The following is a 15,568-nucleotide window of genomic DNA, read 5'->3' as shown; positions in this document are numbered from 1 at the left end:
ATCCATGTATTCATGCATGGTGGGCGGAAAAAGCGCCATAAAAGCACTCTAGGGTGGGGATCCTTGACAGTTCTGTTTGACGATTCATTTGACACATTTGAATTTGATTTGAAATTTTGTGGATTTGTCAGTCTTTATGGAGCTTATTTTATGTTATTTATTATTTATTCTACTACTGATAGTTGTATAAAGGTAGTAAATCTAGATGGAAATTGTGGCAGCACTTAAATTAACAGTGACACTATCGCGATTTATCGAAAAAGACTCTAAAATAGTTGGTTGTGTAGCGTGCGGTAGATCTCGGCAAAAATTGAGTGAAATAATGGAACAACTTTTCGCTAGTAAGTGACTATATAATATACATATGTGCAGTAAACCGATCATTTATGAAATTCACTTAAATTAACTAAATTATATATTTTTCTTGCATTTTAGCTTTTATTTATTACTTGTCAAAGATTAGATGTCAAAGAATTTAGATACGTTAATTTGACTTACCTGCTTCAGTAGCGTATCGGATGTTTGTGTTAATAAATACTTATTATAACTTATCTATTTTTTATTAGAATTATATATTTTTATAACAATTTTAATAACTACCAACATTTATTCACAACGTAAAATAAAACAACAAATTATTGAGTCTACCCCACGTCTACCCTACATCATAGTTTTACATTTTTTAAATAAAATTAGAACGACACTGATAAACCGGAATTTAAGTCGGCCATATTTGAGGCCCATCGCGGTGTACCTAAGATTTTTGATATGCTCCTTCCTTAGTCTACTTATTCAAAGGTATGATCTAGGGTCCGTAGGTCCCCTAACATTTTTCATTTTTATAAGTTTATACTTACCCTAACATTTTTCATTTTTATAAGTTTATACTTACAGTAATTATCACCGAACTGTTGTTACATAAATAAAAAAATAGTCCAAACCATTAATAAATGACGCAATTACTTTGCAAACAAATTTAATTATATAGAGAAATATCATGATCTTGTAACTCCTTATAAACAAATATGAAATATAAAAAATACATATACGTAAAATATTTTCTTATTAACTTTGATGCTTATTTAAATTTTAAACCAATATTTGTTTATATACCTAGATAAATGCATACATGTAAGTAAATAAGTATGTCCTGTGTAATTATAAGTAATTTTTGTACACTACAGCAAATATTACATAAAAAATATCTTACAAAAAATGGATTTATAAAAAAAACTATACAAATATCAAATACAATTTTCTACTCGGCGTCTTAAAGTTCTTTATGCTTGGCATGAGTTGCCAGGTGTTTGTTCAATACTCTGACTCGATAAAAAGTTTTACCACATATTTCACAAGCGTAGTTTTTCTCCCCGGTATGGATTTTCATATGAGCATACAGGTTAGTCTGTTGGGCAAACATTTTTCCACAAAAATTGCAGACGAATTGTTTATCTCCGGTATGGACACGCATGTGCTGCTCTAGATTACGCTTATTCACACATATGTGAAAACACTCTTTGCATTGATATTTTGTATCGCCTAAAAAAATACTTATTCATGTACAATTCCTAATTTTATACACAAACGGAAATATATTTTTATAAGCCGCTACCACTTTTTTAAAATTGGATTTTGTCGAAAAAAAAACGACTCAAGTTGGCCTGGAAATGACGACTTTCATCTTATTAATTTTACATATAAAATGATACCGATCCTCATTTCCAAGCCAACGGCATAATAGGTTTAGTAAAATAAGCCCAAAACTTACCAGTATGAATTCGCCGATGCTGAACTAAAGAGTTTTTATATGTAAATGTTTTTTCACATAGTTCGCAGGGATAAACATTTGGCCCAAGATGTGATTTCATATGAAACTTCAAGTCATTTACTCGTGTATATGCCTTGTCACATACGTTACAGAAATGTTTAATGCCTAAAAAATATAAAAATCATAACTACCGTTCATGCGTAATAAAAATCCATGGGTTTTATATCATAGATAACACTCTGTGTTATCTATGGTTATATCCGTGGCTGGAATTGAAAACCCCAAACCATTCTAATGGACTTTAGACAAACTATAAATATACAGGGTGGTCCGAACTGTATTCCGGAAACTTCGGCAGCATATCTGCAGATAAAAATAAGAAAAAAGTTTGTATAAATGTATGTCCTAAAATGGTTAGTTTCGGAGATAGAGGGCGTAGAAGTTTCATTTTAATTTCGATTTTTTTCAAATAATTTCTGAAATAACCTCTGGGAGTTTTTTGACATGGTGACATGGTGAGAAATTTGATTTTGATGTCAATATGACTCCTATTTGTAGAGGGCGCCACCTACATGTTTTTAACTGTTTTGAAGAGTAATAACTTTTCGTCCGTACCTGTATAAAACCTACTGAGTGAAAAAATATACATTTCCGTGACTTTTTACGTAAAAAATGTCTCTTGGTAAAAATCGCTACGAGTAACCGTTCTCAAGATATTTAGAATGGAAATGGTCAATACAAGTCATTATTGACAAAAAATAAACACGTTAGGTAGATAGTTATTTGGTTGGAATAATAAATTTGTGAAATTTTTAATTTTTCAAATAAATCATATTTTTTTCAGCGAAAAAATGATAATAAAACCAGTTTCTGTTGAACTTTTGACACAAAAACATTTAAAATTTATGATTTCAGTATAATAATTATTTAGTCAACATGTTTAATTTATGTCAATGATGACAGGTATTGATAATTTAGATTCCAAATATCTGGAGAATCATTACCCGTAGCAATTTTTACCAAGAGACCTTTTTTACGTAGAAAACGTCTTAAACGTATATGTTTTTACTCAGTGGTTTTATACAGGTACGTACGAAAAGTTACTACTCTTCAAACCCTTTGAATAAGAAGACTAAGGAAGAAGCATAATGCTATCCATGTATTCATGCATGGTGGGCGGAAAAAGCACTCTAAGGTGGGGATCCTTGACAGTTCTGTTTGACGATACATTTGACACATTTGAATTTGATTTGAAATTTTATGGATTTGTCAGTCTTTATGGAGCTTATTTTATGTTATTTATTATTTATTCTACTACTGATAGTTGTATAAAGGTAGTAAATCTAGATGGAAATTGTGGCAGAACTTAAGTTAACAGTGACACTATCGCGATTTATCGAAAAAGACTCTAAAATGGTTGGTTGTGTAGCGTGTGGTAGATCTCGGCAAAAATCGAGTGAAATAATAGAACAACTTTTCGCTAATAAGTGACTATATAATATACATACGTGTAGTAAACCGATCATTTATGAAATTCACTTAAATTAACTAATTATATATTTTTTCTTGCATTTTTGCTTTTATTTACTACTTGTCAAAGATTAGATGTCAAAGAATTTAGATACGTCAATTTGACTTACCAGATTTACCTGCTTCAGTAGCGTACCGGATGTTTGTGTTAATAAATAATTATTATAACTTATCTATTTTTCTTAGAATTATGTATTTTTGTAACAATTTTAATAACTACCAACATTTATTCACAACGTCAAATAAAACAACATATTATTGAGTCAACATGTCTAATTTACATGATGATAGGTTTTACATTTTTTAATTCCAAATATCTGGAGAATCGGCACCTGTATAAACCGGAATTTAAGTCGGCCATATTTGAGGTAGAAAACGTCTTGGACCTAAGATGTTTTGATATGCTCCTTCCTTCTTACGGACGAAAAGTTACTACTCTCAAACCAGTTAAAAATATGTAGGTGGCGCCCTCTACCAGTAGGAGTCATATTGACATCAAAATCAAATTTCTCATGACTCAAAAACTCCCAGACACCAATTTTCATCAAAATATTGACGTTACTTCAGAAATTATTTGAAAAAAATTGAAATACAAATGAAACTTCTACACCCTGTATCTCCGAAACTAAGCATTTTAGGACATACATTTATACGAACTTTAACTGTAGAATTTTCCGGAATACAGTTCGGACCACCCTGTATAAGAGTATTTTCATTGCTACTAAGAATGGAGTATTTAAAACAGTTGTGAAATTTAGAGCCCCAAACCATTCCAATTGGCTTTGGAGAAACAATAAATACCAAAAAAATAGTGTACAGAACGTATTCCAATGATTAACCCCTAAATATAGCCGATAGCAAAAAAACTGTACCTTGATGAGATATTCGTATATGATCTTCTAAATGTTTTTTACTAACGTAAGCTCTTCCACATATTTCACATTTAAAATTTCTTGGACCATGTAAAAGACGTAGATGCGCTTTTAAACTTGGGTGTGATTGTAATTCCTTTCCGCAAACATGACATTCAAATAACTTATCTCTTGCCATTGGGTCCGTACTTTTGTTTGATTTGTTATCGCTTCCCGGAGGCCCTTTATGAGCCTTTTCATGACAGCGTAATAAACCATACGAGGAAAATCCTTTGCCACAAAATGAGCATATCAATTTTTCCCCCGTATGTTTTCTTTCATGGTCCGTTAAATATTGCCTGCGTGTAAATTGTTTATTACAAAATGTACAACTATGTGGCTTGACTTCCATATGGGTAAGCATATGTCTTTTAAGGACACACTGTAAATTGAAGCGTTTGCCACATATAGAGCATTTATTTGGTTTTTCTCCTGTATGAGTTCGAACGTGTTCCACGTGTGTAGAGTAACTATCATGTTTCTTATTACAATATGGACATAAAAACTTTGACAGTTTCTTGTGATTGGTCTCAGTTTTGTGCTTTCGTAGTTCCTTGTAGCTTTGGAAAGATGCATCACATGTGATGCATATGTATGGTGGACCTAACAACAAACAAAGTTTAACAACAATTAAAACTTAATATGGAACTTAAAATCAACACACCTTTTAGGAAAACATATGATATATTTTTACTTTTTGATAGATGTTTTTTATCAATTAGCTGTGCCTTTAGTCTTCGTCTTTTCATAGATTTATTCTTTACTTCGATCTGCTTAATTTCAGTTTGATCATTTGCGATATCAAATAAAACATCAGCGTTATCTTTTTCGTGTCTGTCATCACCTACATCATTTTTTAATTCCTTATTTACAAGATCTGTTAAATTATCATCGTGTACTGTTTGTTCATCATTGGTTGTCTTAATTTCATTGTCTATTACTTCATTCTCATCAAATTCTATTTTAATATTTGTAATCCTCGATAAAGTATTAGTATTTTCTCCTTTCTCACTCTCTGGGTCATCAAATACAATATTAATCAATTCTTTAGAATCTTCAACATCAGACAGATCCTCTGTGTAATGAATATCTGAATGAATATCACCTACATTCTCGCTATCTGATTTCCCCTGGTTATTTTTCTTATATGTATTGTTTTCACCAACATCAGACAGATCATCTGTGTAATGAATATCTGAATAAATATCACCTACATTCTCACTATCTGATTTCGCCTTGTTATTTTTCTTATATGTATTGTTTTCACCAACATCAGACAGATCATCTGTGTAATGAATATCTGAATAAATATCACCTACATTCTCACTATCTGATTTTGCCTTGTTTTTCTTGTATGTATTATTTTCACGAACATCAGACAGATCCTCTGTGTAATGAATATCTGATTGAATATCATCTACATTCTCACTATCAGATTTCGTCTTGTTGTTTTTCTTATATGTACTGTTTTCACAAACCTCCATTTCAGAGTTTTTTGCAATTAAAACTTGTTCGTTAAGTTCATTCTGTACGCCTTGATAAAAATATCGTTTTAAAGTTTCTTCTGACTTCTTACACTTAAGTAAAAATTGGTATGTTTGGTACATATTATTAATACAACGTTGACACATCTTTCTTGGGAGTTTCTCATTCTTTTTTAACTGAAATAAAATATACACAAAGTTATTCAAGATGATAAAGATGAGATGAGAGACCTATTTTTACTAACTTTAACTAAATTCAATAATACTATATATTGGGTTTACCTTAAGAGGGGTCCAATTTTCGATTATTTCTTTAAGATCAAGACCTTCCCGATTAACATTGTCAATTAAATACAGGTCCTTATGAGCTAAGCAGGTTCGGCATACTCTAGGAAACATATTTATTGGATTAAATGGTAACATTTTGTATTAATCACGCTATTTTAATTTAACAGTTGCTGCATTATACTACCTGATACAGAGTGTCCAAAAATTTATATTAAATAATTACTAGCTTTAAATGGCAATAACTTATTTAATTTAAATGGGACACAATTTAATGTCCTAACCAACTGATCAATAAATAAACTTCAGTAAATATTTATATTAAAAACTTTGATACCCTTGGAGAAATGAAGCCTTAAAATGTTTACTGCAATTTCATAAAACTGAAAATATTTCAAAAACGGTAAGGTTTAAGTGTGATAAACCTTAATACAATTTACCTTTACTTCAATAGTAGAATCTAAAAACAGAATAATATACAGGGTGTTCCATTTAAAAGAAAATACAACTATAATATTTTTACTTATTTGGGACACTCTGTATCTTGTAAAATTATTTCTAAGTTGTAAAAATCTGATCGTTTAGCTACAATACTCCGTGTCGTATGTGGTGAACAACCCTGTTTATTACTCGGGGACTAATATACCCACCTGAGAGACAAAGGTCCCTTTTTTTCCTCTGGCGCTTTCTTCCGAGACCTATCGGGCTTTTGTTTTTTAAAACGGTACGTGGAGCAACCAGGTAGTTTAGAAGGTACTGCATCTACAAAAAGAAGTGTTTGTTGCTGTCACTTGAGGTACGTCCAGAGTTGAACATTTTAGCCCAAATTATTCAGTTGACGAGAAAAGAACTGAGTTCGTGCATAGTTGCACTTATTTAAAATTATGCCCAGGATAATTTTAGTGCACTACTTAAGTACTACACTACTTATAAGTAAGGAAATATTGTTATTATTTGGCATAAAAAATTACAGTGGAGTCCAGATTATGTGAAGTAGTACTACCGTAGCAACCTAGGATAATCAGAAACTTCATTGATCATTAAAAATACAACACACAGTGTACGCTAGCTAGAACATACATATAATACGTATATTATGGTATATTATTATGGTTTGGAACAACACCTGATAAAGCCAAAACTGTGTGAATTAGAGAAATGATTGACAAAATTTTTTTACTAAAAGTTCACTGTTTTCTATACAAAATTATTAGGTTAAGTAGATATGAATATCCAATTTAATGTACCTTTAGCAACTCTTGGATTCTTTAATGGAGCAGTTAATAGTTCGCCAGTTCTTTCCACATAATAAGAAGCTACTCTTTCAATTTCGTGGGGCCGAAAGCGTAATTCGCATACCTACAAGAGCCATTTGAGACAATATTAATACTAATAATAAACCTAATAGAATAAATGTTGGGTCCAGTATTTAGTATTTTAGGTACATGAAAAATTGCTATACAGAATTGAGAAGAGGAACACTTATAATGACATTTTCTAACGAAAAAAGTACGGATCGTCCATAAATAACACCAAAAACGACCCCCCCCCCCAAAAAAAAATGTTGTAATCAACGCAATCAAAACTCGGTTACGGCGAACGCTTTTGTGATCATAGATTGTGATCCTGTTCTCAACCTTTAACATAGATCAAAATATCATATCTATTCTTATCAACTTAATATCGCTACCGCTATTTTTCAAAATTAATAAGAAAGTATAAATAAAATAAAATCCGGATTTTCAATAGGTTTGTTCCAACCCCGCTGAGAACCGTTCAGGAACGGTTCCGTTCATGCGCATAGGGCTAAAAGCGTTCCAACCTTGATGGGGATCGTTCTCGAACGATTCTGGTTGCGTTCCAACCAATTTTCTGATCGTTATTAGAACGGTTTCGGAACCGTAATTTCGATACTTGCCAGTAAGTGAGAACTGTTTGTAATGACATGCGCAGTTAGTAAATTTTATCAGCTGATTGACATTTGGGCCGGGGCGTTTGCTTGTTTTGTTTTGTGGATTTGTTTGGAGTTTAATGGGTTTTAGTGTTTAGAATTCTTTCTATACTTAGAAATTGTCTATTTAATTTAGCTAGGGTTTAACATTTTACAGTTCACACTTTTCAACAAAAAAAAAACGAATAGTAAACCAAGTGAAACTTACGAAAATTATGGTTTGTGTCAATTATTTATTAATGTAGGTAGTAATTTACCACTTTTTACAGTTTCCACTGTTCTATGCAATTAATAAGAATATCTGTGAAGAATATTATTAAGGTTGTTTTGTTTACATCTTACATCAAACAAAAAGTGAGGTTATTTTAACCGGTGTTTTGACAAGACAGATTAAAAACGGTTCCGAAACTGTTCCAACCGATTGTCAATCTAGAATCGTTCAAAAACAGTGCCGAGTTAACGCATGCGTATAAGACTAGTCCCAATGATTTCAGAACGGTTCCAGAACCGATCTAAAACTTGGGGTTGGAACAAACCTAATATTTCATTGTTACCGCCAGCGATATCACTACCGACTAAAAAACAAAGCCAACTAACTGGATTGCAAATGGCGTCGATAGTAGATGATTTCTGGCGGGATATTTAACTATACAAATATGAGACGCCTGTCTAGGCACTTGATCTGGAACGCATAGGTATTTCATGAATAATAAACAAATCATATTTATATGGAACATATTAATCACGATATTAATCTACAAATGTATTTATTCAAAGAAACGCATTCGTTAAATTAAAAAAAATTATTTATAATAAATTATTTCGCATTTACTTACATTACTTGAATATAATTCATTGAAAGTTGATAATGAATGTACCGCGTCATATGTACTAGCACTAGCTACACTCTCAGCAACAGCTTTTTGAAACAAAGCATTTTCTTCTTTTTGCTTTTTTAATTCAGGACCCTCTCGATATGTGGTTTGTTTCGACAAATATTCTGGGCAACCTGGTAGTTTACTCGGAATCGCACCTAAAAAAAGATTTAAAATTTTTGCGACTATACAAAATCTAACAGTAACTGTAATTATTTTAAATGTTTAAATGAAATTATTAGACGACACTAAAACCCTTTATAGACAAGGCTAAAACCCACGATACTCAAGACAAAGAAAGAGCAGGGAGTTACAGGGAAATTACAGGGATTCTAAAGTTCTCCACATAAGTGTCGAATTTTTTGTATTATTACTTTTATGAAAACATCAGTAAGTTACTTCTTATAAAAAGGTCTGCTTTCTCAGAAAATAGGTAGTGTTAAAATATTCAAACTTGAGGTAGCATATATAGGGTGTGATAGGGTGTTCAAAATCATCGGAAAAAGAAATAACCAGAAATATATGACAGAAAATAGCAATATAAACTAAATATTCAATTGCAAACACTTACCTATCAAAGTTTAGAATTTATTGAATGTTTGATAAATATATACTATTATGGTCAGTTTAGGGTTCAGGGACAGACAAAATTTGGGTTCTGTAGAAATCCCTATTTTGTAAATCAATATGCTTTTATAAGGTGGTATTATGGAGAATATAACACATTTGCACATACCTTTTTTTAGCCTCGGTACCTTTAAAGGTACATCCAATGCTTCACCCGTTGTAACATAAAATTTTGTACTCCTTTCAACTTCTTCATTGCGAAAATGTAATTCACATACCTATATTTAATCATAATTTAAGTTTGATGGCCTTTTTGAGGCATATTTAATGCACTGCTTACCCGAGAACTGCTAGTAGGAGTGAAATTATCTCTTTTAATAGCTGTCAACCATTTTTTACGAAGCTCGTCATTTTTGGGGAATATAAAAGCAGAAACCTTGGGACCTCCTCTATAATTCCCGCGACAATTTGGAACAGAGCATGAAAAAGGCATGCTACAATAAAATGTTAACCCTTTAATACCTATCTTTTGATTATTGTAAGTAACCATTATAAAGATTGGCGGTGAAGGCTTTTTACTCATTTAGGTGTAATATCTTGATAAATACTTCTAGTTCTTACCTTAAAATAATTGATAATACAGGAGTACAACAAGCACCAAAGGGTGATGGTCCACTTTAGAAGGACTTTAGGTACGTCGTCAATCTTGAAGTTATTGATGTGAATTTGATATTAATATGTTCTCAATTTACTCTTGCAATCAGGAACACAACAAAGATGAGGCGCATCACAAAAAAACACACTCTGAATTGTTAGACTCTTAAGCCATTTAAACACAGAGTTTAAACCACGTTTAAACATCAAATGCATCAAAGTGATTAGTTTTTTGCACTAAAATAACAAATAATACCTAAAATCAATCCCCTGAAAAAATGAAAATGCTCGAATGTGAGCGAATACTGAATACATACTGGTATTTGCTGAATATCTACTGCTAAACAGCTGATTTTGTAAACAAAAGTCCACGCGCAGCAGTATCACCAAACGTAAAATAAAAAAAGTAAAGTCCCTAGATATATATATCTAGGGACTTTAAGAAAAAGCCATAACTAGGGATGATTCGATACGAGTAAATTAGAGTATCGATATCGATACTTTTGTTTCTATACTAAAGTGCGCGTAGTGGCTGAGTAAAAAAAAACATTCATAGTCTCAATAACTGCACTAGCAAAAAACTAAAACACTTAAATATTATGACAAAGCCAAGATTTCAATATTATTTTAATGCGATCATTGCGATCAGCAAGGACTAACCGGCACGGCGCAGTTTGTGCTAAGATGGCGCCCTAAAAAGCAGCTTTTTATTTGGGCCCCTCCCAAAATAAATTCCTGTATCCGCCCCTGTCAGTCTTGTAATATCAAGAAAAGATTTTTTTGTTTTAAAAGACAGATTTTTTTTTCACATATTATTGACACTAGAAAAAATTTCAAATGGCAGTGCTGGGTGTAAATGACACATATGATGACACTCTTTTGCGCTCCACAAAAAGTGCTAACTGCATCAATTTTCGGTAACGCTGGCACTACTCTAGTTGAATAGAAAAAATTATAATATTTAAAATTAGCGAATTAAATGTGTGGATAGACATACAATAAAAATAATTAATTTGGATTTTTGCCCAGCTAAATATAGCATTTTGTCGTGTGTTCGGCGGCATAAAATACATACTGATAATTTCTGATTTTTGCCGTTGAAGCGCTGCGGTCGGTACTTGTTGAAATCAACTGAAATGCACCAAGCCTATTGGAATTTACAATCAATAACGGATTGGGAATTTGCTGGAAATGATTCAGGTAGATAAATTTTGTGAAGGACATCATGTTTACTGATTAAATGACTTAAAATACATTATAAATTTAATTATATACATATAAAAGAATCATTATGAATGTCTTAAAAAGAAAAGTGAAATATAAATTTTAAAACACAAATGTAAAAATGTAATTTCTTTATTCTTATTAACTCTGAGGACTATTATTTGAATCCAAAAATCCATTTTTTTTTCCTATCTACCTATAGCAGAATCGATCAGTATATGGTATATGATCTGTGCATTGATAGATACTTTTTGTATAGGTAAATATTAACAAAGAATAAATATTTTTTTGTCCATAAAATAAATTTACAAATGATATACAAAGAGAAAATGGAAATTTCTACTCTGAGCTTTCAAGTTCTCCATTTTTATCATGAACTGCAAGGTGTTTTTTCAGTCCTCTGCCATCATAAAAAGCTTTGCCACATATTTTACAGACGTGATTCTTCTCTCCGGTATGGATTTTCATATGAGCGTACATGTTAGTCTTTTGAGCAAACGATTTTCCACAGACGTTGCAAGAGAATGGTTTATCTCCGGTATGGACGCGCATGTGGATCTCTAGATTACGCTTATTGATACATATTTTAAGGCACTCTTTACACTGATACTTTGTGTCACCTGAAAAATATAAATTGATTTAACTCTGTGCCAGTCTTGAAAATTTTAATGACCCCACAAAACTGCAATTTTTTCCCCATTTAACCGACTCTCTATATCCAGTAGTTTTCGAGATACCCATAGAGAACATCGTAGGAAACTCACCCTGTATAGTATTTAGAAACTAACTATTATTATTATTTGACTAGATTAATTTGATTAATAAAACTCGATTAATTTAATTTAAAATAAATTTGATCAGATTTTTTTTTCATATATTCTACTACCAGAAAACCAAAATTATATGATAACGCACTTTTCAACGAAGTTGAAGGAAGATATAGTGTATCTATCACAATACTTAATAGAATTACTACAATTAGAAGAAAAACAAAAAGAAAAAATACCCAAATACCTTCACCTACTACTCATCTACAAAATAAACTAATATAATCTTTTATAAAAACACTACACAACTACTTCTTCACTACTCAACCACTTCTACACTGAAACAATTATCAAACTTACTAATTAATCAAACAAAAAGAAAAATAACCAAATTATCCTTTCACCTACTACTTAACTGCAAAATAATAAACTATAAAAACACTACTAAACTATTTCTGGTATTCTACACTAAACATTATAATTAAACTTAATAAAATTAATCTAATTTTACACTACAACCACTACAACTACAAAGAAATAAGAACATTTTTTAAAACTAGAAGAAACAGAACCTTGATACGTGCAACCAGTATAATAGATCAAGCGGACAAAGAATATAAAATACTTTAAAAATGTGCATTCAGAAAGAAAAAATATCTCGAAAATTATCTAAACAAACATTTTTTTTTCTTATCAGTGAAAAGCATCGGCCTCGTCGACCTTGCGAAATTTGTCGGGTATTTACAATGGTCGAATTGTATAATTACCAGCTTTTATAGCATATCTAATAGACAAAAAGTCTCTGGTCGATTAGTAACCAATTGGCACAGTCCGAAAATTATCGATTTTTATTTTCTGTTTTTATTGGTCGCTTCAAAATTCAGAGTGACAAAAAATATTTCTTTTTATCTTTCTTTCTCTTTCTGTAGTAAAAGACTGTGAAATACGCCCCGCCATCTGGTGCTTTACATCCATAAACGTTTTAGGTTGAGCTACTTTAAAAATTCATATACAAGGCTTTTACCCTCAAAATTTCATTTGAATCACTAAAAGTACTTGGTGGAAAATTATAATAAATCGAAAGAATATTAAGACTTTTAATATGAAAAATAAATCTTATTTTCATGTGAGGAATCTCCCCACGAGACTTGGCAGATGTTTTTTAAAACACCCTGTATATAATTTTCAGTAATATAATAGCAAAGCTTACCAGTATGAATTCTTTTATGTTGGAACAGAGAACCCTTATATGTAAAACTTTTTCCACATGTTTCACAGGGATAATTATTTTGTCCATAATGTGACTTAATGTGAACCTCCAAGTCACTTTTTTGATTATACTCCTTGCTGCACATGTTACACGAATGTTTATTTTCTTAAAATTAAACAGAAAAATAAAACTGGCCTACGTGCAAAATAAATCGGCTATACCTGGATGGGAGAACTGAATGTGATATTGTAGTTTTTTTTTACTAACGTAAGTTCTTCCACATATTTCACAGCTGAAGTTTTTTGGACCGTGTAAAAGTATATGTGCTTTCAAAGTCTTCTCATTTAATAAGACCTTTTCACAGAGATGACATTGAAATGATTTGTCTTTGGATTTTCGGTCTTTAGCACATTGTTTATGTGTCTTTTCATGATACAACAATGTCCAGTACGAATGAAAAACTTTTCCACAAAATAAGCATACTAAAGTTAATTTTTCACCAGTATGTTTCCTCTCGTGATTCGTTAAATACTGCTTTCTTGTAAACCCTTTATTACAAAATCTACAATTATATGGTTTTATTTCCATATGGGTAATCATGTGTCTCTTTAAATCAGTCTGAAAATTAAAACACTTGCCACATGTAGAGCATTTATTTGGTTTTTCTCCTGTATGCGTCCTAATATGCTCTACATATCTACAATATGCGTCATGCTTTCTTTGACAATATGGACATATAAACTTATAAGATTTTTTATGCTTTGTCTCAATTTTATGTTTACTTAATTCCTCGTAATTTTCAAAAATAGTGTCACATGTAATACATGTGTATGGGGGACCTATTGACAAAATATAAAAAATTTAAAAAAATTGTATTAATAAAAAATTAAAATTTATTACCAATACATATTTAAAATCAACACACCTTTTCGAAAAATGTTTCTTTTTTTTCTTTTTGGTAAATCGCTTTTATCGATTAATTGTGCTTTAACTCTTTTCCTCAACATAACTTTGTTCTTTATTTCAGTCTGTTTCATTTCTAAGTTAACCTTTGAAATATCAGGTAGAGCATTAGTTTTTTCTTCTGTATCACTGTCATCGTTTTTTAACTCTCTGGTATCATCAAGATCAGTTAAATTATCACTGTTTACTGTCTCTTGGTAGTTTTTTATATTCACTTTACTTTTTGTATCATGCTGCTTAATTTCTGTTTTAATATTTGTAATCTTCAATAACTTAATAGTATTTTCATTTTTCTCCCTGTCTTTACTCATATCATTCTTTAATTCTTTAGAACGAAGCCTAGGTCGATTGTGTGTGCATTCAATATCGGAATGATTATCATCTTTATTCTCAGTACCTGATTTCAACAAGTTATTTTTTTCATATCTCTTATTTACATAAACCTCTATTTCAGATACTTTTGTTTTTAACACATGTTTGTCTACTATTTCTTGATCAATAATACCTTGTAAAGTTTTTTCTGACTTCTTACACTTAAATAAAAAATGATATGTTTGGTACATATCTTTAATACAACATTTGCACATCATTCTTGGTAATTTATCATTTTCTTTTAACTGAAATAAAATATACTTTTAAAACTATCTTCTATTCTAGATGTTAAAATTTGGTAAATTGGAAACACGTCCTTTATTATACAACTTACTATGTTTAACTAGGTAAAAGCCATATAAGTTAAATAATATTATTCAATTTACCTCAAGCGGGGTCCAATTTTGTATGACTTCTTTAAGATTAAGACCTTCCCAATTTACTTCGTCAATTAAATAAAGCTCGTCTTGAGCTAAGCACGTTCGGCATATCTTCGGATATGAATTTAATGGTAACATTTCGTAGTGATATCTTGAGTTGTTCAAGTCAAACTTTGCAGAGGTTGATAATTCATATTAGTTTATTTGTTCGACACCAACAAAGTTGATATATGAGTTATCATCTATTCGAGATTCTGCTTGCGGTTTGTAATTCTTCATTATGGGTGGATCGTTTTCATCTTTACTGGATTTTTTCTACAAAATCTCTGGAATTCCGGGTAGTTTTCCAATCTTTTAAGAAAACAACTAAGACAAACAAACACCAAAAAATCCAAAATATCTGTCAAAGTCTTCTTCTTTTCCTGATTGGTTTTACGGCCTAATCTGCCAGGGCTGTACGGCCTAATCTGCCAGGGCTGTACGGCCGTTTGATATCTCTGCATTTTTTATCAAAAAAAAACCGGTCGATAATTGTGTACTTTAAGGCCTTTGGGCATATGTATATGGCTTTAGGTTGCACCCATGGTACAAAGAAAACAAGGTATGATCGATAGCGGCTCAAATTTC

General features: G+C 31.3%; 2 protein-coding genes across 3 annotated transcripts; both read right to left on the bottom strand.

The window, feature by feature from the left end:
- Positions 1–961: 961 nt before the first annotated feature.
- Positions 962–10,601, bottom strand: LOC115885581 (zinc finger protein 813-like). 2 transcript variants are annotated; one of them, XM_030904533.1, is made up of 12 exons: positions 10,343–10,601; positions 9,993–10,262; positions 9,712–9,865; positions 9,541–9,649; positions 8,766–8,962; positions 7,226–7,337; positions 6,629–6,740; positions 5,976–6,081; positions 4,874–5,870; positions 4,171–4,812; positions 1,769–1,933; positions 962–1,539 (listed from the first exon to the last, which is right to left on the bottom strand). In XM_030904533.1, exons 3-12 carry the CDS (start codon positions 9,862–9,864, stop codon positions 1,271–1,273), a joined length of 2,862 nt encoding a protein of 953 aa, XP_030760393.1. In that variant the 5' UTR covers position 9,865; positions 9,993–10,262; positions 10,343–10,601; the 3' UTR covers positions 962–1,270. The 2 variants fall into 2 exon arrangements, with proteins under 2 accessions (XP_030760393.1, XP_030760392.1); XM_030904532.1 differs by having other exon boundaries at positions 9,993–10,601.
- Positions 10,602–11,365: 764 nt separating this feature from the next.
- On the bottom strand, positions 11,366–15,333 carry LOC115885583 (gastrula zinc finger protein XlCGF57.1-like). Its single transcript, XM_030904534.1, has 5 exons — positions 14,948–15,333; positions 14,152–14,806; positions 13,448–14,065; positions 13,227–13,391; positions 11,366–11,869 (listed from the first exon to the last, which is right to left on the bottom strand). The coding sequence occupies exons 1-5, from the start codon at positions 15,077–15,079 to the stop codon at positions 11,589–11,591; spliced, it is 1,851 nt and encodes a 616-aa protein (XP_030760394.1). The 5' UTR covers positions 15,080–15,333; the 3' UTR covers positions 11,366–11,588.
- Positions 15,334–15,568: the final 235 nt, after the last annotated feature.

The sequence above is a fragment of the Sitophilus oryzae genome, unplaced genomic scaffold, assembly GCF_002938485.1.
Source record: "Sitophilus oryzae breed Bouriz unplaced genomic scaffold, Soryzae_2.0 scaffold_402_pilon_pilon, whole genome shotgun sequence".
NCBI lineage: Eukaryota > Metazoa > Arthropoda > Insecta > Coleoptera > Curculionidae > Sitophilus > Sitophilus oryzae.
This window is presented reverse-complemented; position numbering and strand designations above follow the sequence as displayed.

Bases quoted from the DNA above. Each gene is read 5' to 3' on its own strand.
- LOC115885581 (XM_030904532.1), bottom strand. From the start codon at position 9,864: ATGCCTTTTTCATGCTCTGTTCCAAATTGTCGCGGGAATTATAGAGGA. The intron at 8,963-9,540 runs GTATGTGCAAAT...ATCTTTTTTTAG, and splicing joins GGTACCGAGGCTAAAAAAAG to GTGCGATTCCGAGTAAACTA. The intron at 1,934-4,170 runs GTACAGTTTTTT...TATATTTTTTAG, and splicing joins TATACGAATATCTCATCAAG to GCATTAAACATTTCTGTAAC.
- LOC115885583 (XM_030904534.1), bottom strand. From the start codon at position 15,079: ATGTTACCATTAAATTCATATCCGAAGATATGCCGAACGTGCTTAGCT. The intron at 14,807-14,947 runs GTAAATTGAATA...ATTTTATTTCAG, and splicing joins AAAATTGGACCCCGCTTGAG to TTAAAAGAAAATGATAAATT. The intron at 14,066-14,151 runs GTGTGTTGATTT...TTTTGTCAATAG, and splicing joins AAGAAACATTTTTCGAAAAG to GTCCCCCATACACATGTATT.